The sequence below is a fragment of the Tursiops truncatus genome, chromosome 5 (assembly GCF_011762595.2).
Source record: "Tursiops truncatus isolate mTurTru1 chromosome 5, mTurTru1.mat.Y, whole genome shotgun sequence".
NCBI lineage: Eukaryota > Metazoa > Chordata > Mammalia > Artiodactyla > Delphinidae > Tursiops > Tursiops truncatus.
In genome coordinates, this window is record NC_047038.1 from 75,380,715 (window position 1) to 75,408,643 (window position 27,929).

General features: G+C 37.8%; 1 protein-coding gene across 5 annotated transcripts in view; it reads right to left on the reverse strand.

Moving 5' to 3' along the window:
• AASDH (aminoadipate-semialdehyde dehydrogenase) overlaps positions 1-27,929 on the reverse strand; it is a 41,417-nt gene that overhangs the window by 11,539 nt on the left and 1,949 nt on the right. For 3 of the 5 annotated variants that reach the window (XM_019928132.3, XM_073805296.1, XM_019928133.3), the window contains exons 2-12: positions 26,646-26,920; positions 26,434-26,554; positions 22,989-23,314; positions 14,478-14,670; positions 6,933-7,174; positions 6,462-6,568; positions 5,763-5,935; positions 5,141-5,333; positions 3,970-4,085; positions 2,170-2,965; positions 178-341 (exon numbers count right to left, since the gene is read on the reverse strand). In XM_019928132.3, the coding sequence (XP_019783691.2) occupies positions 178-341; positions 2,170-2,965; positions 3,970-4,085; positions 5,141-5,333; positions 5,763-5,935; positions 6,462-6,568; positions 6,933-7,174; positions 14,478-14,670; positions 22,989-23,314; positions 26,434-26,554; positions 26,646-26,920 (2,706 nt within the window). Of the gene's footprint in view, positions 1-177; positions 1,281-2,169; positions 2,966-3,969; positions 4,086-5,140; positions 5,334-5,762; positions 5,936-6,461; positions 6,569-6,932; positions 7,175-14,477; positions 14,671-22,988; positions 23,315-26,433; positions 26,555-26,645; positions 26,921-27,929 lie in introns of those variants that run through there. The other 2 variants (XM_033857067.2, XM_019928134.3) reach the window with 2 other exon arrangements.

Sequence of the window (27,929 nt, forward strand, 5' to 3'; positions counted from 1 at the left end):
ATTTGGTATGGAAGTTAAAATTGTCTTAAGATATTATGGCTGTTAATTAACCCCTTAATCTTTCCAGATCGCAAACTTGGGAAGAGTTAATACCTGCTCCCCTAGTCACCACCACCTGATAGTTTCACACTCTTCTATCTATGCTTATGGTATGAAATTGATGAAGTGAATTCTTACATATATATCTAAAGCATATGCATGCTGGTCATGAGAACCAATGTAAAAAAGTCCTGTGGTTGGATCCACAGTTGCTGAGCTTTTGACAGCATCATCAGTAGTAAACATCCAGTATTTTTCTCCACTATTACTCTTCAGAATATAAACCAACCCATTATAACAGCCTGTTGGGAAACAAAATACAAAAGATGAGATTTAGATATGTCACTGGAAAATAAGTATTTGGCTTAAATCATGACAATATATATTCGATGTTCTTCATGTGTACTTAGGCTCTATGTTTGGCTCGATTTACATTTCAGCAAAGCAGCAAGCATTTGTATAAAAAACCTATTTAGTAGGTACATCTTACATTTTAAAAGTACCATAAAGTGCTTCACTACCAGGAAAACAATGAACATGAGCATGCTGCAGCAGAAAGAGGCTTTGACAACTTGGATTCAGATCTTGTCATGGCCATCCTTTGGGCAAATTACCTAGCATCACTGGGCCTAGATTATCTTTCTGCTGAATGTGGATACATCTACAGCAGGGTTACTGTGATAATTAGGATAAATGCCCAGTACATAGTAGGTGTTCCAGAAATGCTAACATTAACAATGACCAAATGTTTATTGACCTTTTACCTTGTGAAGGGAACTACTCTAAGAACTTTATATCTGTCAACTCATGTAATGCTCACAGTGAAGTGCTACTATATGCATATATATATATATATATATATATATATATATATATATATATATATTATTTTGGCAGTGTTGGGTCTTCGTTGCTATGCATGGGCTTTCTCTAGTTGCGGGGAGCAGGGGCTACTCTTCGTTGCGGTGCACAGGCTTCTCATTGCAGTGGCTTCTCTTGTTGTGGAGCATGGGCTCTAGACGTGTGGGCTTCAGTAGTTGTGGCGCATGGGCTCTAGAGCACAGGCTCAGTAGTTGTGGCGCACAGGCTTAGTTGCTCCGCTGCATGTGGGATCTTCCCGGACCAGGGATCAAACTTGTGTCCCCTGCACTGGCAGGCGGATTCTTAACCACTGCACCACCAGGGAAGTCCCTGGAGCAGTGGACTCTTGATTGTGGTAGTGGTTACATGATAGTATGTATCTGTCAAAATATAAAACTGTATACTAAAAAGGGTTTTACTGTATATTATATTAATAACAAATATTCAAAGTACTAAGTGATAGTTAACAACACTGAACTATATATTTGAGGTGATGTATGCTAACTAGATTTACTGTGGTAATCATTTTGCAATATACACATATCAAACATTATATTGTATACCTTAAGCTAATAAAATGTTGTATGTCAATTACATCTCAATAAAACTGGAAATTTTTTTAAAAAGAGAAAAAAAGTACTAAGTGACCACCACGTGCCAGAGGCTTTGGGTTTAGACACTTGGAACGCAAACAGTAACCTCAATGAGCTGACTTTCATGAATAGGGATTACTCATGATCATTCACATGTATAACTGAAAGTTTCCTGTAGTATAATTTTCAAAATGTAAGTTTTCAATACAGAAGAATCAAACTCAGATTCAAGTAGATTCTAGCCAGGCTAACATAAGTAGGGAGATATATTCCTAAGCACTTAGTCTGAACAGCTTTGGTAAGCACATGCCATGAGCATTAAAGTAAAACTTGATGTAGTTTGGGGGGTAAAAAGAGAGTGGTAGTTCAGGAGACATTACGCCTAGACCCCCATATCTTTGTAAAGTAAGAGTCACCTACACCTTAATGAAACTGAGTAGAAGGTAGTAGCTAACACTTGTTGAAGGTCACAGAGCTGGTAGTAGCTTTACAGCTAGGTTCAAATCCAGAAACTCTGACCTAAGGCCCACACTGTGAATCAGCATGTAGTTAACTATTATTCTTTGACAGCAACCAAACCTACTATGCATAGGTTTTTTAAATTTAACTTGGCCCTACTAGCATTACCATATGGTAATTAAATTTAACTCTATAAACCTCAAATTCAGAAACTTACCCACTACAATAAAGTTTCCACACTTAGATACACATGCTGAGGATTCAATGCGATCTCCCAAAATCTGTTCCCATTTCACCTTTCCAGAGTAAAGATCAACTGCCATCATTCTATGAGAATGGGAGCCAATGTACACAGTTGCAGATGACTTATCAACAGCTGGTATTACAAGCAGAGGTGAAGCATCCACACATTTGCCTGTGTCTGACCTCCACCTCACATGAAACTCCATTTTCTCAGCCCCCATCACAGATGTTTCCTCTTCAGAAACTTTTGCAACACAGGACATATCTTTTGACTTCCCAATAAGAGCTGGAGGATTTAAGCTTTTCATATTTTGAATGTTAGTCTGTGAAATTATATCAGAAGAACAGGCTGAAGGGCAATGTTCCAACTTAGTTAAAAACCTAGTAGTATTCAGAGACAAAATCTGACTCCCTCGGCTCAGTGCAATAAAAGCATTGATCTCGTTGTCACAATTTAAAGGCATGACAGATTCCTGATGTAAAGATTTTCCACTGGTTTCCTCTTGATTAACATCGCTGGATTTTCTTTTTGTGGAATAATTCTTGCTAAATGTCAGATCTTCATCTGGAAACACTGTTTGAAGGATGTGATTGTAAATCTCTAAAATAGAACTGCTAAGAATAATTTCCAGAAGCCCAGGTACTGCTGTGCCAACAAGGTTTTCAATCTCATTGAGGAGCCGTATGGACTTCAAAGAATCTCCACCACTATTTAAGAAGAGTGACTCATCAGGAACCTTCAAAGGGTCTTCTGAGAGACTCAGAACAGACTACAGATTAGAGAAGTGAGAAATATGGTGAAGTTAAAGATCTAAAACCAAAAGAATTCAGCATTTAAAGGTAATATATAGATGATGGTAACTACATTAATGAGATGAACACAAACAAAATAAATTTTTTAACAATTAAAGTAAATTTTAAAATTATTTTCTATATAGTAAAGGAGACCATCATTATGCTACCAATTTTGTCACAAACTACCCTAGAACTGCAAATTATACTTCCCTTTAGAGCAGTTTTTCTACCCATACAATAGGGAATGGAATTATAAAAACACCTGATTTAATATCAGATATTAACAATATCTGATATTTCTATAATATGGGAATAATTATTTTCATTAACTTCACATAAACCGAAATTATTTTCCAAGAATCTAAAAATGAAGTGGATATTACTTTTATCTAGATATCTATTTTCAGACAAGACTGTACAGTTACATCCTCTTGTTAGAACCCTTTAGAAAACTCCAAATTTTATCTAAGAAAAATTATACTGACCTGTAAATCATAGGTAATAAAATATATATATTTTAAAATAAGTTTTTAATTGTTATATACATATATATATTAATTCCCTTAAGCAGAAGCATACATGTTGTTACTGAAAGTTCTTCTGGAATAATTATGTTAAGCCTTTATACCACAGATTGTGGTACAGCAAGATTTGGCTATTTTTTCAACTCTGACAAGTGTTACTGCACTTGACTGACCATCTTAGGGAAAAGTTATGTCAAGAGGCGTTTTGTCTACTCGTGCCTTTTATGACTACCTCACTTCCAATAAATTTCTATATAGGGAGCTTAATCTAATCTTGCAGTAGAGAACCTAACCCTTATTTGAATACAAATTGAATAAAACAAAGCTATACTACTTAACATCTGGGCAGCAGTAATATTCTTAGAAAATTTTATCAGACTTATTAGGATGCTACATTCCCTGAAGATATACAACGACCTCTTTATAATAACAAATTTGTATCTTAAAAGTTGTACCTTCCACAAATGATGTAATTTTTCCCAAAGTTCCTCTTTTCCATTGAGTTTACATTCAGACTTCAAGTTTATGGAGTTTAAATAAATCTTATTTAACTCAGAAACATCAATTTTGCCTTAATACAAAAGAGAAATAACAATTTTTAAATTTCAGCTTGACCCCTTCATGTCTTTGTTAGTCACAATACACACATTTTTCATTGTTAAGGTTAGAAATCCTATAAAATAGTTTGTCATGCAGAATCAATAATCAAGAAGACAGTCCCATGCTACCCAGAATGTAGTGGGTAGCAGATAAGAAGAAAGGAGGGACTTCCCTGGTGGCGCAGTGGTTAGGAATCCGATACCTGCCAACGCAGAGGACACCTGTTCAATCCCTGGTCTGGGAAGATCCCACATGCTGCGGAGCGACTAAGCCCGTGCGCCACAACTACTGAGCCTGTGCTTTGAAGCCTGTGAGCCACAACTACTGAAGCCTGCGAGCCTAGAGCCCATGCCCCGCAAAAAGAGAAGCCACCACAATGAGAAGCCTGCGCACCACAACACTAGTGCACCACAACAGAGTAGCCCCCGCTCGCCACAACTACAGAAAGCCCACGCACAGGAGCGAAGACACAACGCAGCCAAAAATAAATAATATTTTTAAAAGAAAAAAAAAAGGAGAGAAAGCCCGCACACAGCCACAAAGACCCAATGCAGCCAAAAAATAAATAATTTTAAATAAAAGAGAAAAAAAAGAAAGGAGGGGCTAATGTTGCTCTCATTTAAAGAGCTAAAGAAATGGTACTATTTACTGAGCAATAACCACATTCTGAAATATTAAATAAAGATGAAATTGGGAAAGTAATAGAATATGGTGATTAAGAGCACATGTTTTGAAGTCAAACAGTCCTACAGAATTTCAACTCTACTACTAACTAGCAGTGTGATTTTGGGGAAATTATTTAACCTCTTAAGCCTTATTTTCCACATAAGTAAATGGGAATAATACAACCTACTCACAGGAGTTTCTGGAGATAAAATGAGTTAATTATACAAAGTATTTAACAGAGGGTCTACCACAATATATATTAGTATTACTTATAATAATAAGGATTTAAGTGGCCTTTAAACTAGTTAATACAATTAGTATCATTTGGCACTGAAACATAGCTGCTTCAAATTATTTTACCATGAGATGTAAATGGTAGAGAATCAATCAATACAAGCTCATCCGGGATTGCATGACTTGGAAGATGTTTCTGCAGTTCTTTAAAGACGTAATCCTTTACTAAATCATTTTTGGACACCATGAACAAAATTAATTTTTCCTGATTATACCATGTAACTGCACAAGATTCCACTTGTTGAAGACCTTCAGCAACCTATGAGAGAGATTATCTCAATTTGCCAATAAGGACATTTAAAAACAAACTTCCTAAATACTCTGCATTCAATACAGTCAAATTAAAATCTGGAATTCACTAGAGAGTTTTAAAAAATTGTTTCCTACTATCACTATTACCAGCACACTGGGTTCTTAATGTTTTCCAAAAATAATAGCTCCCAGAGCAAAATAAGTCAACTTATCTTCAGTTATCAAAATCCCCTTTGTCACTTATTTAAAAAACAACTCTTCATGCTGAGAATAAAGTGCACAATGAATTATCCATATCTTCTACTGTAATTCATCATTAACACAAAAGTCTTAGGTTTAAATAATACTGACAGAGAACCCTGGAACAGAAGAGTAGTTATGGCTGCCTCTAATACCTACATATATTAATAGATGTTTAATATTTAAACAGTTCTACCTGTTGCACAAGTTCAATGTTAAGACGTTTGCCATGACGTTTGATCTGACTGTCCTTTCGTCCCAAGAAAAATATCTCTCCATCTTTTATAGTCACAAAGTCTCCTGTGGCCCTCATTGTGCCAAGTGGTACTGTCATTTCATCATCAAGAAAACATACTCTATTTCTGCCACCTTCACAAGATATAAACAACAATGTAATTTTAAAAATTCATGGAAAATATAATAAAAACCAAGAAATCAGAACATCTCCAAAAGCTCAGTTACTAAGTTTCAAAGTCTGAATATTTATATAAAAAGGGGGACTCACTTTTAAATGTTATCTTATAAAATTATATACAATAAGAACCTTAGTAAAGTAAGCAAAGGGATGAAACACAATCTAGTTCTAAAAATACATGTGATTAAAAAAATTCTTAAAATACTAATAGAATTTTGGCTATAAACAGAAATACAAACAACCAATTTACAGTTTCTAAATTACTTTTATATCTTCTCTTAGAGTATTAGACATTGTTATCTGAAATAATTATGGTAACTAATTAAATGTTTCATGACTGTGAGGATGAGATTAAAAATTACCATCACCGAAAAGAATACTAGACTTAAGAATAATTGAGGAAAGAATAAAATTAACACATCAGATTTTTTTTCTTGGAAAAAAAAAGAAATTATTCCCAATCAACAAATGTAAAACAACCTAAAAATACTTGGCCATTGCCTTCTTGAACTGTGAAACCATTAGTATCTTTGACTTCAACTACTGTTCCAAGCAGTGGAAATCCCAGTTGTACAGGCAAGTCACATCTATGAAAACACAACAACCCAAACCAAATTAAAAATTTTTCATTTGAATAAATATTTACCAGTGTATTTAAATCACATTGTACCAAATAAAGAAAAAAAAAGTTTTTGTTATAATTCAAAGATTGACAAGAGGAAAAGGTTAGGTGGAAAAGTTATGTTATTCATTGCTGTTTAGTTACGAAAACCTCTAGCAGGATCTGTAGCACCAGTTAAAATAAGAAAGGTTCTGGATTCCCAGCTTAAAATTCTAGATAAAATAGTGTTTATAAAATATTACTCCAGTGCCTATCAAAAATACTATTTGTGTTAAGATACTGGAAAAATAACAGTTTCTACCCTACCCTGAAGTAACTGAAACCCTTACTTCAAAGTAGAGTTAAGAATTTTCTCTGGTATCCTGTAAAAAGTCGCCCAACTTGAGACCTCGGTGATACCATAAACATTAAATATTTGTGTTTTATTGCCTATTCCTCTCCAGCTTTTGAGAACAGTTAATGATGGAAATGCTTCGCCACCAAGGGCCAATACTCGAAGAGAAGTATTGGTTGATAAAACAGTTGACTTGATAAGCTGAGATCCAAATCTTCTAAGCAATGTCGGTGTTGCCTGTAGATACATTAAAAATAAATTATTTCTTTCCCTTCACTTCTTTAAAAAAAAACCAAAAAACAAAAAACCACACTGTAGTGATTAGTCCAAAGCTTAACATTGGGAGCTCACAAGGAAATTAAGGCTGTGTTTACTAAATGGCAAATCATATTTGGAAAACTACTGAAGCAGCATTACCTTTTTAATGTGGACATAAATTTTGCTTCAGTAAAAAACAAGCAAATATTAATTATGTTTCATTATGCAGTTTAGACAAAAAGGTTTAAAGGACAAAAATTTATTAAATGAATTTACATTTCCTTTCCCATTATTCCTATGTAGAAAAAGTATATAAAAGTGTTAAGGAAGTGCCTAAGCAAAACAATGAATAAAGATTTTAAAAAACAACTTTATTAAGATAATATAATTGACATACAATAGACTATACATATTTAAAGTGTACAATACAAATTTTGAGATATATTATAGGTGAAACCATCACCACAATCCAGATAATGAACATATCTTTCAACCCTAAAATCACCTATGTACCATTGTAATTCTTCCCTCCAACTGGACCTCTCCTCCAGACAACCACTGATCTATTTTTTGTCACTGATGATCAGCTGGCATTTTCTAGAATTTTATAAAAATGGAATCATACAACATGTATTCTGTTTTGACCTAGCATCTTTTACTCTATGTTCAGTGAAAATACTTTGTGATTCATGTTGTATATATCAATAATTCATTCTTTTTTGTCTTAGTCTGTTCAGGCTGCTATAACAAAATACTGTAGACTGGGTAGGTTATAAACAACAGAAGTTTACTTCTCACAGTTCTTGGAGGATAGAAGTCCAAGACCAGGGTGCCAGCATGGTCCAGTTCTGGTGAGAGCTCTCTTCCAGGTTAGACTTCTTGCTGTGTCCTCACATGGTGGAAGGGGATAGGAAGCTCTGTGGGGTCTTTTTTACAAGGGCACTAAATCCCATTCATGAGGGCTTCACCCTCATGACCTAAGCAGTCCCAAAGGCCCCATATGAATTCTGGGGGGACACAAACACTCAGACCATAGGACTTTTTATTCTATTGTATGGATCAGGACTACCTTTTGAATTTCCATATAAAATTTAGGATCAGCTTGTCAATTTCTCCCCCAAAGAAGTCCATCAGGATTTTGATAGGGGCTGGGTTTAATTTATAGGGAGAACTGCAATCTTGACAATATTGAGACATCCAATCCATAAACATGAAATGTCTCTTCATTTACTTAGCTCTTCAAATTCTATCAACAATGTTCTATAGTTTTCATCGTACAAGCCTTGCTCTTCTTTAAATTTATTCCTATTTTATTATTTTTGATGCTATTGTGAATATAATTATTCTCTTAATTTCATTTTTGGGCTTTTTTTATATAATGTAGAAATATAGTTGATTTTGCATATTGATCTTGTACCCTCCAACCTTGCTGAACTTGTTTATTAGTTCTAGTAGTTCCCCCATGTTGTCTGCAAATAGTTTTACTTCTTCCTGTCCAGTGTGGGTGCTTAATTTCTTTCTTCCTTTTTGCTTTATTGCACTGCCTAGAACAACCAGAATAATGTTGAAAAGAAGTGAAAAAGCAAACATCCTTGCCTTGTTCCCAATCTTAGAGTGAAAGCATTCAGTCTTTTATCCAATTATAATGTTAGCTGTAGTCTTTTTGTAGACATCCTTTATCATGTTGGGGAAGTTCCCTTCTATTCCTAGTTTGTTGACTTTTTTTTATCATTGGCACTGGATTTGCCAAATAATTTTTCTGCATCTGCTGACATAATTATGTGCTTTTTGTTCATTATTCTTTATCTAGTATATAGCATCAGTGGATTTTTGGATGTTAAAGCAAATGTGCATTCCTGGGACAAATCCCACTTAGTCACATTTGATGAAAGAAAATTATTTTTAAGGCAGGACAAAAACAATATTTTAACATAAAATTCTCCCTCTGCCCATTTGGGCCCCACTACGCTCGCTTTACGGTGCAATGTGCATCTGCATTATACATTAACCAGACCACCTTAGAAGACACAGAAATACCTGCTACATCGTAAAAAGCAAATTTCTCCTCACACCAACAAGGTAATTCCTTAGAAGATAACATTCCTTTCTTAATCCTGTGATGGGTCACAATGACCCACTACTCGCCTTATATGTGCAGATCTAGACTATGTAAACTATCAATATGTCACTTTGATGTATAACTCTTTGTTTCGAAAATGTATATAACTGTGCTTTGACTTCTAACAGGCAGGAGGGTCCTCAGATCTTTCTGAAAGACTGTCCCTCGGGTTATAATCCTCAGTTTGGCTCAAAGAACATTCTTTGTTTCTTTCTTAGATTGACTAATTAATTTTTCATCAACACATTTTACATTTCCTGAGACTTATTTTGTAGCCTAGCATATGACCTATCCTAGGAAATGTATACTTTGCATTTGGTGGATGGAGTGCTCTACATGTGGAATTTGGTTGATAATGTTATTCAAGTCTTCTTTATTACATGCACACTGATTTCTGTCTAGTTTTTCAATGAATTACTGAAAGTAGGGTACTAAAATTTCAAACCATTGAGTCATCTATTTCTCCTTTCAGTTCTGTCCATTTTTGCTTCATGTATTTGGAACCTCTATTTTCAGGCAGATATCATGTTCTTGATATAACAATATACTTCTTTTTTAAAAATTAATTAATTTTGCACCAGGTCTTAGTTGCAGGAGGCAGGCTCCTTAGTTGCTGCTTGCCGGCTCCTTAGTTGCAGCAGGCGGACTCCTTAGTTGTGACATGAGAACTCTCAGTTGCAGCATGCATGTGGGATCTAGTTCCCTGACCGGGGATCGAACCCTGGTCCCCTGCATTGGGAGCACAGAGTCCTAACCACTGAGCCACCAGGGAAGTCCCAGCAATGTACTTCTTGATGTACTGACCACTTTATCATTATGAAATGTTTTGTTGCTGATTTTTTATTTGCTTGTTTATTTCTTTGTTTGTAACTTGCCTGGGCTAAATGTGAATCGTCTCCCCCGTATGGTCACTGATGTCACTGCTCAGTTGGCTTTTTTTTTTTTTTTTTTTTTTTCAGTTGGGTTTTAAAATAGGTATTTGGGAACTCCCTGGTGATCTGGTGGTTAAGACTCAGCATCTTCACTGCCGTGGCCCAGGCTCAATCCCTGGTGGGGGAACTAAGATCCCACGAGCTGCATGGTATGACCAAAAAATAAATTAAATTAAATACTTTTTTTTTTGGCCCTTCGCAGTGAGAGCTTGGAATCCTAACCACTGGACCACCAAGGAATTCCTAAAATATTCTTTTTTTTTTTGACTGCATCAGGTCTTAGTTGCGGCACACAGGATCTTTCATTGCGGCATGCGGGCTTCTCTCTAGTTTTGGCATGAGGGTTTTTCTCTCTCTAGTTGTGGTGCGCAGGCTCCAAAGTGCGTAGGCTCTGTGGTTTGCGGCACGCAGGTTCTCTAATTGAAGTGTGCAAGCTCACTAGTTGTGGCGCACGGGCTTAGTTGTCCCGCAGCATGTGAGATCTTAGTTCCCTGACCAGGGATCGAACCTGTGTCCCCGGCATTGTAAGGCGGATTCTTTACCACTGGACCACCAGGGAAGTCCCAAAATACATATTCTTGTTTTCATTTTTAAGTCTTACTTCCTAAGCGTCGCCTCATGTCTGAATAGCTCAGATGTCAACCAGTGACTGGACAGATTGTCTGTATAGATGGATCTGTGTGTGGATAGGGGAGCTCATTCAAAGTTACGTCATTTTCAAGTCTGATCCAGCTTTTATTTTCCATGGGCTCTTTTGTGTCTCTTATGTGCATGCACATAGCCTCAAGGTCAGTCAGGAATGTGCTTGCCCTCCTCACCATAGCAACCTCAGGCTGTTGGAGCTGTAGGCCCTTCTTGCTGGCTAGAATGCCACAGATTCCCTTTTCTAAAGCAAAATTCAGCAGTTTTTAAAAACATAAACATATTTCTGTAAAAAAAAATAAAACAAAAACAAAAAAACATATTTCAGATAGTTATATGCCTTTAGTTGATTTCTAAAGTGTTGAAATGGTTATTTTTGTCAATTTTGTCCAGCTTTATAGTTGCTTTTTGGGAAGAATATCTGCCAATCTCCTCACTTGGCTATAGCCAGAGGTTACATGAATGAAGATTTTAAAATGGCTTCTTTCAATAAAAGCTAAAAGGACAACCTGAATTTTAATTTGGGGAGATTATTTAAGGTCATGGCTTGTCAAAATATTTAAGCAGTAGGATGACCCTATATCCCAGTACGTACTTATTGTTCCAGATTACTATCTGGGAACTTAGTGCTTTCATTCACTCTCAGGATTCCAAGTTTTTGGTAATAAATTACAGTGGTCATCCTATTTATCCTGAAATGATCCTAAATCAAGCTCTTAACTGTTCCACCAAGAGTTTTTTGGGTTTTTTTTTTTTAACAAATTTATTTATTTATTTCTTTGTTTTTATTTTTGGCTGTGTTGGGTCATCACTGCTGTGCGTGGGCTTTCTCTAGTTGCGGTGAGCAGGGGCTACTCTTCGCTGTGGTGCATGGGCTTCTCATTGTCGTGGTTTCTCTTGTTGCAGAGCATGGGCTCTAGGCGCACAGGCTTCTGTAGTTGTGGCACGTGAGCTCAGTAGTTGTCACTTGCGGGCTCTTGAGCGCAGGCTCAGTAGTTGTGGCACACGGGCTTAGTTGCTCCGCAGCATATGGGATCTTCCTGGGCCAGGGCTCGAACCCGTGTCCCTTGCATTGGCAGGCAGATTCTTAACCACTGCGCCACCAGGGAAGCCCCCAAGACTTTTATCATATGGAAAATCTCTTGTCAAAATGACGACTGAATGGTCCTGCTCTCCATTTTCAGTAAAGCAAATCTGAAACATTCTGGCCTAATTTCTAGTGTTAAGGATAATTTCAACTTTGAACTCTACAAATGAATGCACAACTATGAATATTCAGCAAGGTAAAGCATAGTAACACTTTTCAGATACTCATAAACTGAAATCATCAATTTATTGGCACAGGACAACTCAACATCCTTTGCTACCAAATCATCTTAGGCATAGGGAAACAGGACTTAGCAAATAACAGAAAAAAGTGATAGAAAATGTTATAGTTTTCTTCCAGATTGCCTAAGTAAAAATTTATGTAAAAATGAAAAACACTTACGTTGACACTTTGGTAGATAGCAACCTAAGATTTTGCTCTAACTAAAAGGTTTCACTTTTAAAAGGCATCAAGTTTAAATAATATAACTTTGTTACCCAGAGTATGCAAAAAATTCCCAAATATACTTTAGGTTTGTAAGAAACCAAATACTGGCCCTTTCTTCGCAAGAGAAAACTCTTATTCCTGAGATAAAGAGGTTCTTAATTTCCTCAAAAGCTTAGTCCATCTCACTTTGGGGCCTTTCTCTCCCGCAGTAACTCAAGATATTCTATTTTTTCCAATTTTCAAAACTTTAGTAGCATGTATTCTCTTTGAGAGCTTTTAAGATCCTTGCTTAATATCCAATTAGGTTTGGGCAAGGTTATTTGTAAATAAAATCTGTACAAGAAGCTCTTAAAAAATATATATAGGGCTTCCCTGGTGGCGCAGTGGTTGAGAGTCCGCCTGCCGATGCAGGGGACACAGGTTCGTGCCCTGGTCCGGGAAGATCCCACATGCTGCGGAGCGGCTGGGCCCGTGAGCCATGGCCGCAGGGCCTGCGCGTCCGGAGCCTGTGCTCCGCAATGGGAGAGGCCACGACAGTGAGAGGCCCGCGTACCGCAAAAAAAAAAAAAATATATATATATATATATATATCCATGATGACTTACATATTATTTGGTAAGAAATTGACTCTGGAGGGAAAAGATGAACGATGATAATAAAATAAAGCAAAAATTCACTATAAGACATGTGTCTTATACAAAAGAAAGGTTAGCCTGTCAGCTTTTGTGCTTTTCTTCCTTACTCAAACCAAGTCAAATGTGATCTGCTCATAATATTCCAAGTAAATATGTATTGTGAGTTATATAAAATCACAATGAAACTATATGCAAAATTTGCTGTATTTTGGGAACAGAGTTAGTAAATGTGTATCCATTTCTCAGAAGGATCTATGATCCCAGAAAAGTTAAAAAAAACCACTGCTAAAGTAAATTTATCTGAGATTGTGTTTTAACATTAAGCAAGGGGGTCAGATTTAAAGAGGTATAAGACCCTATTAAGGTACTTAGCAAATATTCCCTGAAAAATTATTCTCCTTGAATTTTACAGGAAAATAAAAGTTGTATTATTTATTTATTATTTTTTTTTTTTTGCGGTACACGGGCCTCTCACTGTTGTGGCCTCTCCCATTGCGGAGCACAGGCTCCGGACGTGCAGGCTCAGCGGCCATGGCTCACGGGCCCAGCCGCTCCGCGGCATGTGGGGTCCTCCCGGACCAGGGCACGAACCCATGTCCCCTGCATCGGCAGGCGGACTCGCAATCACTGTGCCACCAGGGAAGCCCCTAAAAGTTGTATTATTAAAATCTTGCCCAGATTCATAGAATGATTCACCAACAGATGAGAATTTATACCACTGATACCTAGCAAAACTGTATTGCTATACTCATTTCATTTATATATAATGGTTTTTTTAATAGGATGGAAAACACATTTCCTAAAAAGAAAGTCAGCATCAAATTTTGTCTCTGGGAAGAAATTTAACATCCTCTCAAGTCTCATTTAAAAAAATTTTCATTTATCATGATATGCATATAATTTTATTAATTCTCTCTAGTTTCATTAACCACTTGCAATGTTATATCTTAAGGCTAGAGTACAAGTCACATACTTTCACATATATATTCTTTAAATCTTCAAAAATGCCAAACTTAAAAAATACATTTTTTAGGTTAATATAAAACATACCGATGTAAAAATCAGAAAATCTAAATTTCTAAGTCAATTATAATTTAACTTATTTAAAGCAGTTTTTAGTGGGAAACACAATAAACTCAAAACTTTAAGACAAGAGAGGCATATCCCAACGGATTTGAGTAAAAGTTCCCTTAGTTATTATAGTATGTACAAAGTGTATAGTAAAAGAATTTTCTAGACAGAATTAACTGATTTTTTTCATTCTCAAACAAACGACATCATCAGGAAGACAGCCCTTGACATTCTAACCAGATTATCATTAATCCATTGTAAAGAGCTACAGGAATATAAAATATTCTCTAACACACTTAAAATATTGAATAATTAAAAACAAAACATTTCATTTGCTACTAAAATGTACCTGTAAAATAGTCACTCTGTGATGGGAAAAGAGAACAGCAGCTAATTTTGATGGGAGCACTTTGACAGAAGTTGGTACAATAAGCAGAGAGGCACCACTTGATAGAGCAACAAATATTTCCACAACAGAAGGATCAAAGGTCAGAGGTGAAGCCAGAAACAAAACATCCTCCTGAGTGATCTCAAAAAGCACCCTAAGGCAAAACAGAATGTAATTATGAGAAATGCCTAACATTTAGTAAACACATATCCTAAAGAAGTATTTATAACCATTAAGTTTCCAGATGTTGGCCAGATTTTGTTTTCTCTTAGATTAACCAAAACAGCGCTATTAATTCTAGAACTCTTCTTTATAAATATAAGGATTAAAAGCCATTTAAAGTAAAGCCACTTTTTACCATGACGTATTTTATCATATGTGATGCCCTTCTGATGCGTCAACTTGACTGGACTGAATTACAGTCCTCAGAATTCCCTTTCTATTGATAGTGTGTTTCCCGGTAGGGTAGAAGACAAGGGATATTCTCTCTAGACAGTTGGAGGACAGAAGGCGGACAGCTGTCATTTGACAGCACATACACCTTCTCCCATTTATTCAATCAAACACTAGCTTAGGTGCTGCTGTGAAGGGATTTTGTAGATATGATTAAAGTCCCTGATAAACTGACTTTAATCAAAAGGGAGGTTATCCTGCATTGGCTGGATTTACTCAGTTGGAAGGCCTTTAAGAGAGTGTTTAGGCGTTCTCTGAAGAGACTCCAAACAGCAGCTGGATCAGCAATTAGCTAGTTCAGCAATTACTCTCCCTTTCCCCTGGATCCTCTTTCCTGACTTGCCTGTGGACAAGCACATGCCCATGGGATTCCAGTCTGTTCACAATCACCCCTAATTGTCTACCCAATGAACTGCAGTCTTGCTTACCAGCCCCACAAGTGTAAGCGAATTCCTTGTAATAGATCTCTGATATATACTCCCAGTTCTGTTTTTCAGGTAGAATCTTGACTTATTCTATACTACTTATTGAATGATGATTAATAGAGACCTCTGACTCCCTTTTCCCACTATTTGGCATTTTCTCTCAGTAACTCAACAAAGAGCAGAACAGAATATATGTGATAAGGGTATTATAGAGCATGGATGGTCAGCGATGAGCCTATAACACTCTTCAATTTAAAGACACAAAATTCATTCTATCTAAAAGCAGGGATTACCTTAACTTCAAAATATCTTCAAGTATGGTATTGTGGGCACCCACTTGGAACCCCAGGGTTGGTATGAAGATTATTTTAAGCTGAAGACATTTTGGATTCAACAGATGCAGAAAGAAGCCTTCCTGGAGCTTGCCTTATCTGATTGATAGCAGAAACTTCTGGGGAATGAGACTACCATAAATTCCATCTTCAGGGTGACTTTTACTCCCAAAAGTACACCAAGAGCAAACCTACCATAAACCCCCTCTACTGGGGAGTTTTATGGCCTTGATGACAGGATGAAACTACCCTCATATGCATAGGCCAACATTACCACAAAGCTTCTTATCTGCTTTTGTCTTTCCTAAAGAAACCAATTTGTATTTCCCATAGAAGCCTTTCTTCCCTTCCCTTTCCCCTACTAAGTTAGGTAGATAAGCCCCAACTTTATGCATTTAATGATGGAGTTCAGAACATGCTATCCCAAAATATGCAGCTCTGGTATATTGACCATTTTGAGTTAAATGCACTTGAAAAACAGCAAAACAAAAACACTCTGACCTTCCTGTTTTTCATAAAGGCAGATGAAATTCCCACATGAAAGATGTCCTCCCTATACCAGAAGGAAAGTAATATTCTTAATATCAAGGATGAGACGCTGAAAGCAAGAGAACTCTATACAAAACAGACTTGGTTAAAATAATTCTTATCTTCCTTTAGCCTCCCCACACAGTTTAGTCACTTTTCCACAATTGCCTCTCTTTGTTTAACCTAATATAGTCTTGTCATCTCTTTGGGTCATTCCTTATGAAGGATCCTGTGTCACATAAAACTTGTTATACTTAAATGTATGCTTTTCTTCCATTGACCTTTCTTTTGTCAATCTAATTCTCAGACCCAGCCAAAAAGAACCCTAAGAGGGTAAAAAGTGATGAAATAAAATTTACGTTTTAAGGCGGGAGAAGAAAATTTAAACATAAAATTCCCTGTGTCTGTTTGGGTCTCTCCCACCTCTTTTCCAACTGTGCAGCGTGCATCTACATTACACATTAACCAAAGCCTCCTCAAAGACGTGAATGCCTCCTCCACTGTAAAAGATCATTTCTCCCCCGTTTTATTTATTTTTGACTGCGTTAGGTCTTCACTGCTGTGCTGCTTTCTCTAGTTGCGGCAAGCGGGGGCTACTCTTTTTTGCGGTGCACGGGCTTCCCATTGCAGTGTTTTCTCTTGTTGTGGAGCACGGGCTCTAGGCACACGGGCTTCAGTAGTTGTGGCACGCAGGCTCTAGAGTGCAGGCTCAGTAGTTGTGGCGCACGGGCTTAGTTGCTCCATGGCACATGGGATCTTCCCGGATCAGGGCTCGAACCCATGTTCCCTGCACTGGCAGGTGGATTCTTAACCACTGTGCCACCAGGGAAGCCCTAAATCTGATTATAATTTAATCTAATTATATATTTGTGTCTCAGGTAAGCTAAAAAAAAAAATCAATGTACGATAAAAGCTACACTCAAACTTCAATTTTTAATGGACTTATTCTTCACAAATATTGTCTGGTTTCCTAGTTAGAATTCAGGGGAGAACATATAACAGGCTTTCAATAATGCTTGAGCCCTGAAAATCATTTTTTTGGTCTCAATTCTGTGAACAAAGTGGGCAGTGTTAAGCATTCATGGAGAATCTGGAAGTTAAAGAACGTAGCTTAAGAAGTATCCAGTATAGGAAAAGTTAAAAGAGACAGATTTTAAAGAAGAAAAGAGATAGCATGGAACAAATATTTGTTGAGCTTACTACTTCTGAGGCTTAGGTGCTGTATATCTAACTTATTGTTTCTCATTTTCCCAACCACCCTATGTTGCAGATATGGTTATTACCACCATTTAAAAATGGAGCAAAAGGAAATTCAGGGAGGTTAAGTAACTTGTACAAAGTCATAAATATCAACTAAAAAAAATAGTACTTAAATATCATTTTTAAAAGGCTTTACAACTGTATGTTCCTGTTTTAATTTCAACAGAATATCCAAGATATGTAATATCAGAAAAGATGTCCGTCCAACAATTTATTTTAAGAAGGTCAACTGAGAAGAGAATTCAGCAAGAAAAATAACTATAGTTCTTTTTTTTTTTTTTTTGGCTGCGTTGGGTCTTTGTTGCTGCGCACGGGCTTTCTCTAGTTGCAGTGAGCAGGCTACTCCTTGTTGTGGTGCGCGGGCTTCTCATTGCGGTGGCTTCTCTTGTTGTGGAGTACAGGCTCTAGGTGCAAGGGCTTCAGCAGTTGTGGCTCGTGAGCTCTAGAGCGCAGGCTCAGTAGTTGTGGTGCACGGGCTTAGTTGCTCCGCAGCATGTGGGATCTTCCCGGACCAGGGCTCAAACCCATGTCCCCTGCATTGGCAGGTGGAGTTTAAACCACTGCGCCACCAGGGAAGTCCATGTAGTTCTCTTTAAGATATGATTACAAAAATATATTTAACAAGATAAATAATCTAAACAAATATATAAAAAGGATAAGTTTTGCTGGGCATTCCTTCAGAGTACTATATTAAGTCATCAAGCTCCAGAAGTAAAAGGGGGCTTAAAAAAAGAAGCCACAATAAAATAATAGAAAAGTTCTACTTTTTTTTTCTTTTTTTTACTTTTTTTTTAACTTCACTGAGCTACTTTTCTTGTTTGACTGAAACAAAAGGAGTTTTAAATTTCCACTTCATTTCTGACTCTGCAATCAAACTAGGTAATTGTGCACAAAAAACAAAATAGTTCCTTATAAACTAAAAGCTCACAGGGCTTCCCTGGTGGCGCAGTGGTTGAGAGTCCGCCTGCCAATGCAGGGGACAAGGGTTCATGCCCTGGTCCGGGAAGATCCCACGTGCCGTGGAGCGGCTGGGCCCGTGAGCCATGGCCGCTGAGCCTGCGCGCGTCCAGAGCCTGGGCTCCGCAACGGGAGAGGCCACAACAGTGAGAGGCCCACATACCGCAAAACAAAAAAACAACAACAAAAAAACCCTAAAGGCTCACAAATGCTTATACAACTAAAGACTATATATTTGATGCACAGCTATTCAGCTTTTTTTTCTTTTTTTTTTTTTTGGCATAATCTAGAAAGATTAGTAAATATTTTAAGGGAAGTTCAATTCCATGTTATCACTACAGAAGATACTATATCTGTCTTTGTAAAATGCCTGTGGGCATAAACAACACAATTCTTCTCACATGTTCTTATAAAACAATAAAGCAAAAGACAAACAACAAATCAAAGTCCCATAATCTGCTTTCAGAGAGTAGTACTGTCACAGCTAAAAAAAACAAAACAAAAAAGGTTTACCCTCACACAGTTTACTGAGTTTACTGCCTATATTAATAGGACTTACTATTTACATTGTCTTCATTAGCACAGTTTTATTATTCTAGGAGATTCTAAACCAAGAAAACAGAAGTTACATATAACTTTACTGTTCATTAATGAAAACCAAATCATCTCTTTAACAAAAGCATCGAAAACGGTTTACAACGCAAGACTCTCTGAACCTCTTTTCTCAAAAGTTCCTTTGCTATTTCCACCAATCCATCATTATTATATCACAAACCTTACCCAATCCTTAAATTAAGCCCCTGTATTGAAAGGTCTAGGGACCTCCCTGGTGGTGCAGTGGTTAAGAATCCACCTGCCAGGGACTTCCCTGGTGGTGCGGTGGTTAAGAATCTGCCTGCCGATGCAGGGGACACAGGTTTGATCCCTGGTCTGGGAAGATCCCACATGCCACGGAGCAACTAAGCCCGTGCACCACAACTACTGAGCCTGTGCTCTAGAACCCGCGAGCCACAACTACTGAAGCCCGCGTGCCTAGAGCCCGTGCTCCACAACAAGAGAAGCCACTGCAATGAGAAGCCCGCAACCCGCAACTAAGAGTAGCCCCCCTTCGTCGCAACTAGAGAAAGCCTTCGCTCAGCAACGAAGACCCAACACAGACAAAAATAAATACATAAATAAAGAATCCGCCTGCCAATGCGGGGGACACGGGTTCGAGCCCTGGTCTGGGAAGATCCCACATGCTGTGGAGCAACTAAGCCCGTGCACCACAACTACTGAGCCTGTGCTCTAGAAACTGCGAGCCACAACTACTGAAGCCCGCGAGCCACAACTACTGAAGCCCACAAGCCACAGCTACTGAAGGCCACGAGCCTAGAGTCCGTGCTCTGCAACAAAAGAAGCCACCGTAATGAGAAGCCCGCGCACTGCAAAGAAGAGCAGCCCCTGCTCCGCTGCAACTAGAGAAAGCCCGTGCACAGCAATGAAGACCCAATGCAGCCAAAAATAAATACATTACTTAATAAAAAAAAAAAGATCTACCTTACTTCAAAATCTCAGTAAATCAGATCCTGCCCTTCTCCCTCTGAGACCATCATACTCTTGGAGGTAGGCAGCATTCTCTCCTGCCAATGTAAGCAATAAACTCAGCTTTATCTTACTATCAGGTTATTCTGATAATATCTGGGGAGTCAGCTGAAATTTGGTACTTCCTAGCTTGGTGATTTAAGTCCAAATCAAATAGAAAATTTAACATCACTGTTTCAATTTCTAAATTGGATATCTGAACATTTCATCTTTCAGAATCCAATTATTTAGCACTTTGCTTACTTGTGAACCTAAAAGTAAACCAAAAAGGGTTTAATAAGCAAATAGATTTCATTAAGTTCAAGCACAAAATAGCTATCAAGAAATCTGTACACTCTACTCACAAATTAGCCCCTCATCCCTCACTGAGCACATATTTGCTCTCACCTTACAGACAATTCCTGCCTGTTAGGCCCAGTGCCTCTTAGTCAGCTGTCTCTCCCACCTCTCCTAGATTCCAAATCAGCTCCTCTCTCCTCAAGTTGCCTGTATCTCCATCCCCACCTCACTTCCCATAATGTTAGCATAGGACATTGCATCCTATTTCTTTCTAAAGTTACAATCCATCAACTTCCTCTAACATTCCTTATTATATAAAGAATTTATGTAACTTATTATCCCTCTTATTCTTTTAAGGCTCTCTAAAGAACAGAGAGTATTTTAAATATCATCTCCTCCCATCTCAAAGTATCTTACTCCTTTACCATATTCCTACCACTTGATTTTTCTAACCAATCCTCTCTACCAGGTCTTTATGCTCAGCCTACAAGTCTCTCCCATCTAAAAACAAAGACAAAAAAGCTACACCCTCCCAGAATCCTTTCTCTTCTATTAAAACTAGTTTCTAGAAAATAACACTTTACTTTTGTTGTCTCCATTTCCTTATCTCTCATTCTCTTATCTCCAGCCTGTACTGTCTTCAGCCCTGGGAATTAGAAGTGAAAGCACTAAAGACCAGATTGTCAGGACTTCCCTGGTGGTCCAGTGTTAAAGAATCCACCTTCTAATGCAGGGGGTGCGGGTTCAATCTCTGGTCAGGGAACTAAGCCTGCACACTTCAACGAGAGAGAAGCCCACACACCACAACTAGAGAGAGAAAACCTGCACACCAGAACTAGAGAGAAGCCACATGAAGAGCCCATAAGCCACAACAAAGGATCCCACACACCACAATGAAGATCGTGCATGCCACAACTAAGACCCAACGCAGCCAAAAATTTAAATAAATAAATAAAATAAATATTAAAAACAAAACAAAACCAAAAAAAAAAAAACAGATTGCCAATTACAGTAGATACCTCTGCAGCATTTAACCATTCCTTCCTTCTAGACCTGGGCATCCAATATAGTAGCCACTAGATACATGTGCCTATTGAGCACTAACAATGTGACTGGTCCACATAGAGATGTTTAAGTATAAAATACGTGCTAGATTTTGAAAATAATTAGTATATAAAAAAGAATGTAGGACTTCCCTGGTGGCACAGTTGTTAAGAAACTGCCGCCAATGCAGTCCACACCAGTTCGATCCCTGATCCAGGAAGATCCCACATGCTGCAGAGCAACCAAGCCCGTGCGCCACAACTACTGAGCCTGCACTCTAGAGCCCACGAGCCACAACTACTGAGCCTGCACGTTCTGCGACAAGAGAAGCCACTGCAACAAGAAGCCCGCTCACGGCAACAAAGAGTAGCCCCCGCTCACTGCAACTAGAGAAAGCCCTTGTGCAGCAACGAAGACCCAACACAGCCAAAAATTTTAAAAATTAAAAAAAAAAAATTGTAAAGTACCTCACTAAATTTTTATATTGATTACATATTAAAATATTTGGGGTATACTGAATAAGATATATTGTTAAAATTAATTTCACTTTTTACTTTTTTTTAATTAATTTATTTTTGGCTGCGTTGGGTCTTCATTGCTGCACACGGGCTTTCTCTAGCTGTGGTGAGCGGGGGCTACTCTTTGTTGCTGTGTGCAGGCTTCACATTGCAATGGCTTCTCTTGTTGCAGAGCACGGGCTCTAGGCATGCAGGCTCGGTAGTTGTGGCTCGAGGGCTCTAGAGTGCAGCCTCAGTAGTTGTGGCACACGGGCTTAGTTGCTCCGCGGCATGTGGGATATTCCCGGACCAGGGATCGAACCCATGTCTCCTGCATTGGCAGGTAGATTCTTAATCACTGCGCCACCAGAGAAGTCCCCACTTTTTACTTTTTAAATGTGGTTACTAAAAAAATTGTAATTACATAAAACTTATAATGACATAAAATTACAGATGTGTCCCATGAGGTTTCCATTTCTATTTCTGTTTCCTCCTCTGATTTTCTAAGCCTACTCCTCTCTGGTTCCCTTCCTCCTCTATTTCCTCCTTTCTTCAAAAGTTGAGAATCTCAACTTTATAGAGATTTCTCATTTCCCATAACAGTAAAACCAACTCAACGATGCTACAAGAGTAAACTTAATGAAATGCAAAATTTTTTAATGGTTCCTTGGATTAAGTTCAAACTTCTCCAACAGAGCACACCAGGTGCCTGCCCCCTCAGGTCATACGACTCCAACCCTCCCACTCTTCAGCTCTGCCAACCCTCCCACTCTTCAGCTCTGCCCAGTACACTCTAGCAAGCCAAACTCCTTCTTTCTCCCATACCTCTGTAGGTACCTCTGCCAGGAATATGTTTCCTCTCTTCTTACTAATAATTAAGAAGCAAAGCTTCCAGCCATATCATTTGATTGCTGTTTGGCTCCAGGTCTGGATCAAACAGGTAAAGCCCTACTCTGCTAAAGAGAGCTAAAGTTCACATATAGCTGAAACAAGAGACCCAAGTACTTAGGACTGTCAATTTAGGAACAAGAGTTATAAAGAACAGGTATTTCAAAATTCATTTTTCCCTTTAAATTACAAGTTCTGAAGAAGGATTCTAAGGATAGAACTTACCGGAAGTGCTGGATGTTTGGCACTATACATGCATGAGGGACTCTGACAATCTTAGGTATCCCCGTGGTGCCTGATGTATGGAGAACATAGGCCAAGCAATGCTTTAGCCTCACATCCATGTGCTCTTCTAACTTTTCTTCACTGCTGTTCTCAGAATTCACACTCTTTGTCATTTTTTCTCTTTCATATGTCTCTCTTCTTATGCTATTATTTAGCATCAAGCTCACCTCAACATTTTTCCAGTGAAGTCTGAAGAGTACTAGGTCATTATGTTCTACTGTAAACGTTTCATAGTTCAATAATGTTTCATAGGAAGATTTGAATTTCTATGTTAAATGGGGAACAAAGTTTTACAACATTAATATGTTAAAACGCATTCTCTTTTATATAGAATATATATAGAATATTAAGTATTCATTTACTCATTCAACATAGCTTTTTTTTTTTTAAGTACAGCTGACTTTTGAACATGGGTTTGAATTGCGCAGGTCCACTTATATCCGAGGTTGGTTGAATCTGCGGATGCGGGTACCAAGGACAACTGTAAAGTTATAGGCGAATTTTCCACTGCGCAGAAGTCACTGCCCCTAACCCCTGAGTTGTTCAAGGGTCAACTGTACTTGCTATATATCCAAGAATAAAAAGATAAATGAGAAACCTCCAAGAGTAAAGTGCGGTGCTTACTTTCAAACTCATCTTTAAAATAGAGACATAAAAACACACAACTGCAGTGCAACGTGGTGTAATAATGAAATATGCTTTAAATGTGAATGAGAACAGGGGATTTCCCTGGTGGTCCAATGGTTAAGACTCCATGCTTCCACTGCAGGGGGCGCAGGTTCGATCCGTGGTCCGGGAACTAAGATCCCACATACCGCGGCACAGCCAAAATCAATCAATCAGTCAATCAAAAAAAAAAAAAAAAACATGAATGAGAACAGAGAAGGCTGAACTTAACTTGCCTGGAAGGTCAGAGATTGATTCTTCATATGTAATATTTGTGTGTTATAAGTAGCTATTCTCCAAATAAAGAGGGGTACTTTAAACAAACAAGTCAATACACAGTATCTGACCTGACAAAGCTGGTGTTATGGAGAACAGTAAGCATTCCAATAAGCTGCAGAATTGGGGAAGATGGAGAAGATAAGTAGTGCTGTTGATAGGAGATGAGATGCTAATCCTTAATAACTGTGTACTCAACACCAAGGAGTTTAGACCTTAACCTGTGATGGGATCCAACAGAAAGTGGCAGTAGCACAGACTAGACTTTGCTTGTCAAGGAGAGACTTATATGCAAGACTCTGATAAATGAGAGCCTTTAATGAACCTTTCATAACAATTCAGATATGCTATATGGGCCTGAATGGTCTGTTGCAGCAGAAGTAGACAGAAAGGGTCTATGAAGAAAGAATCAATAGGACTTGATGACTTTCTGGATAGGGAGTGAGCTTGAGAAGATTGCTGAGTTTCTGGCTCAGTTACTTGGTAGATGGAAATAGATTAATACAGAAGTTTCCTTTGAGTATATCTTTCTAGGTTGATAAGCAGCAGCTTAATGAAGCATAACAAGTTTTCACAATAAAGAAATCAATTTAAATGAGAGGAAAAGATCACAACCCAGGACCAGGAGTTTTCTGTTTGTGTTTGTGTTGTGGTTTTAGGTGTAAGGTGTGGTATATTCTGTAATGTAAAAAAAATTAAGGCCCACATATTCTTAAGACCTAGCTCAAAAACCATCCTCCTCCATTAAAACTGTCCTGTCTCTACTGGGCTACGTATACTTCACTTAGGGCAATATCACACTATGCAGACCTGGGAAGTACTAACCTTTTCTCTCCAACTATATAAGCAACTAGAGGGCAAGAATCATATCTTAGACTGCTTTCACATACCAATGCCCTCCCAAACACCCTGTCTCTAGTGCAGAGTTTCTCAATCTAAACACTACTGACATTCTGGAACAGTTAAATCTTTGTGGGGACTGTCTTATGCATTGTAGGGTTTTTAGCAGCATCCCTGGCCTCTACCCATTAGAAGCCAGTGGCACCCCCTTTCCATCATGACCATAAAAAATATCTCCAGACATTGCAGAATGTTTCCTGGCAGGTAAAATCATGGCCAGCTGAAAACCACTACTCTAGTGGATCATGGGCATACAGTAGATGCTCAATAAATACACTGATTGTTCCTGTGTTAAGTGAAGAACACTTACACCATCATCAAAATCATGGAACAGGAAGCAAGGTACTTTCTGTGGGGTTTGCTGCTATGTACTCAACTCCTTCCTATATGCAGTTATGAAGAATAGCTTGATATTGACAATTAATTCTCCCACCCACCCACCTTGTCTATAAAACTTTCACCAAGGTTGTTAAAAAAATGAATATCACATCCTCATTTTAGTCTTTCTAACTTATCAACAAATAACCAATGTGAGGAACAGAAGAGAAAACTGTGGCCAGACACTGATATATGTGTACTTAGAAAATATTTATTAACTAAATTAATACTTTATCATCTCTTTCTGGAGGCCTTACTCTAATACCCATTATTCTCTAGGAAGTCCTCCATATAATATCTGAAGCTTTTGAATTGTCTTACTGCTATATATTACAGATACAGATGCATACACATATACACAAATAGGTAAAATTCATTTAAGTTACCCCCAATATAAAATGGTTCATATAGGTAATGGGCAATAATAGGCTAAATTGAATATAGTTTCTATAATGTTTTCTCCATGGTAAAACAATATTTTATAAGCAAGAAATGAAGAAATAATAATGAAACATGGGGTACCCTGCTTAACATATAATACCAATTCTTGCCCCTAAAGCAGTGTTTCTTTGCTAGATCTCTGGTTGGCAGTCACTTAAAAATAAAAAAAAGTAATAAATTTAGTTTTCCAGAAAGGTCTGGTTTAAGTGCCAATCTCTTTTTCAAAATCTAAGCTTGGATATAGTTCTTTAATGTTGCTGACCACTGTAAGTTGCCATAAAAACACCAAGATAAAAGTATCAAGTATTATAAAAGTTTCCTACTATAAAAACAACTTTGGAAAGAGAAAGTAAATTCAAAACAATGCACAATACTAGAAGGCTAGAAGATACGTCCATGCCATTGAGCAGTGGTTCTCAGTGGAGCATGCGGGGTGGAGGGTGCCTCCAGGAGACGTTTGGCAATGTCTGAAGACAATTTTGGTTGTTGCAACTAGGGGGTGCTACTGGCAATTATTAGATGAGGCCATGGGGGTTACTAAACATCCTGTAATGTACAGGACACGCCTCACAACAAACACCCAACCCAAAATGTCTGTGCTGAGACCAAGAATTTTGCTGAGTTAGTGAATTTAGAAATCAAGACAGGGGATGGGACCCCTTCAATTGAAAAGTAAATGTAACACATAAAAATACAAACAAACAACTTAGATACCCACACTTACATTAATTTGCTGTTTTTCAACAAGGACATACTTTAGATTACATTTTTTCATAAAATGAATTGATAATGCTGGTGGTGAATCTGGATCAATAGGTGCATAAGCAGCAGGGACTTGGAGAATTCTAAAGAAACAAAGTACAGAGTCAGCACAGAATACCTTTTGAAAACAATCTTACTTTAAGATATCAAATTTTTAGTTCTAAAAAATATTACCCTAAAATCCAAGAGGGTAAGTTTATCCCAGGATGGCAGTAGAGACCAATTTCCCGAATTCCTTGAAAGTCACAATGTAACAGCAGAAAATTTGATAATTCTGAAGCAGCGTTAACCACAGTCTTGTAGGTGTAATAAACTGGAGGTTGGTTGTTACACTCATCAAAACATACAGCTATTTTATCCGAATAACGGGAGGCAGCCTGATGCACCAATTCCTGAAGAGTCATTTCACTGAAGTTTATCTGAACATCACTGGTAGCAGAGAGTTCTACCTATTTCCAGAAATGTTAGGGGGACAATGAGTTTTAGGGAGTTTGCTGGGGGGCGGGAAGTAGAGAAAAAATTCTATACAATCACTCCTCACAAAAATAACTACATCAAAGACACACAGTTAGAGAATCTCTGAACTACCAACTGTCTATGGTAACTTTGCTGAGAACAATGATTTTGATACAAGCAACCTAACTCCCTGTCAGAGGTGAAGAAACTTTGAGAGGGGAATGGTATATACATAGATGAGGATGAAACAAGCAGAAATGTAGAATTCTCTCAAAACAGAACACAAAGTAAAAAAGAAATGAATAATAATAAATAATTACCCAAAATAAAAGCAAATTTAAAGTACCACATGCTTAATTTTTTCATTTTTCTTCAGTTGTTACAGATTGATTAAAATAAAGTGGTTACAATCCTGCATGGTAACTTTGAAAAGACTAATGCAAATGAAGTCTGCTTTTAGGAACTGAATTTAGGTGAAAGCAAAACCAACCTCTGATAGAAAGAAGAGAAAAAACCTTTACATCCATCCAGTTTTAGTCCTGTATATAAAAACTGTGCTTATTATTATTATAACACAGCAAGCCACTTTTATAATTGTTAAGAAGCTCTTCATACTCTAGTTTGATATTTATTCACTTGTTTTTTTGTTTGGTTTGTTTGTTTGGCAGCTTGCAGCATCTTAGTTCCCCGACCAGAGATCCAACCCAGGGCCCCAAGAGCGCCAAGTCCTAACCACTGGACCGCCAGGAAATTCCCTCTAGTTTGATTTTTAAATTGTCAATAAGTTCATTTAAATTTAGACTCTAAATATAGTATTACAACTCAATAAAGTATTGTATCAATACAATATTCTCTGGGCTTCTCAATGCAGATTCTATAAAAAGAAAATCTGGGGCTTCCCTGGTGGCGCAGTGGTTAAGAATCTGCCTGCCAATGCAGGGGACACAGGTTAGAGCCCTGGTCCGGGAAGATCTCACATGCCTCGGAGCAGCTAAGCCCATG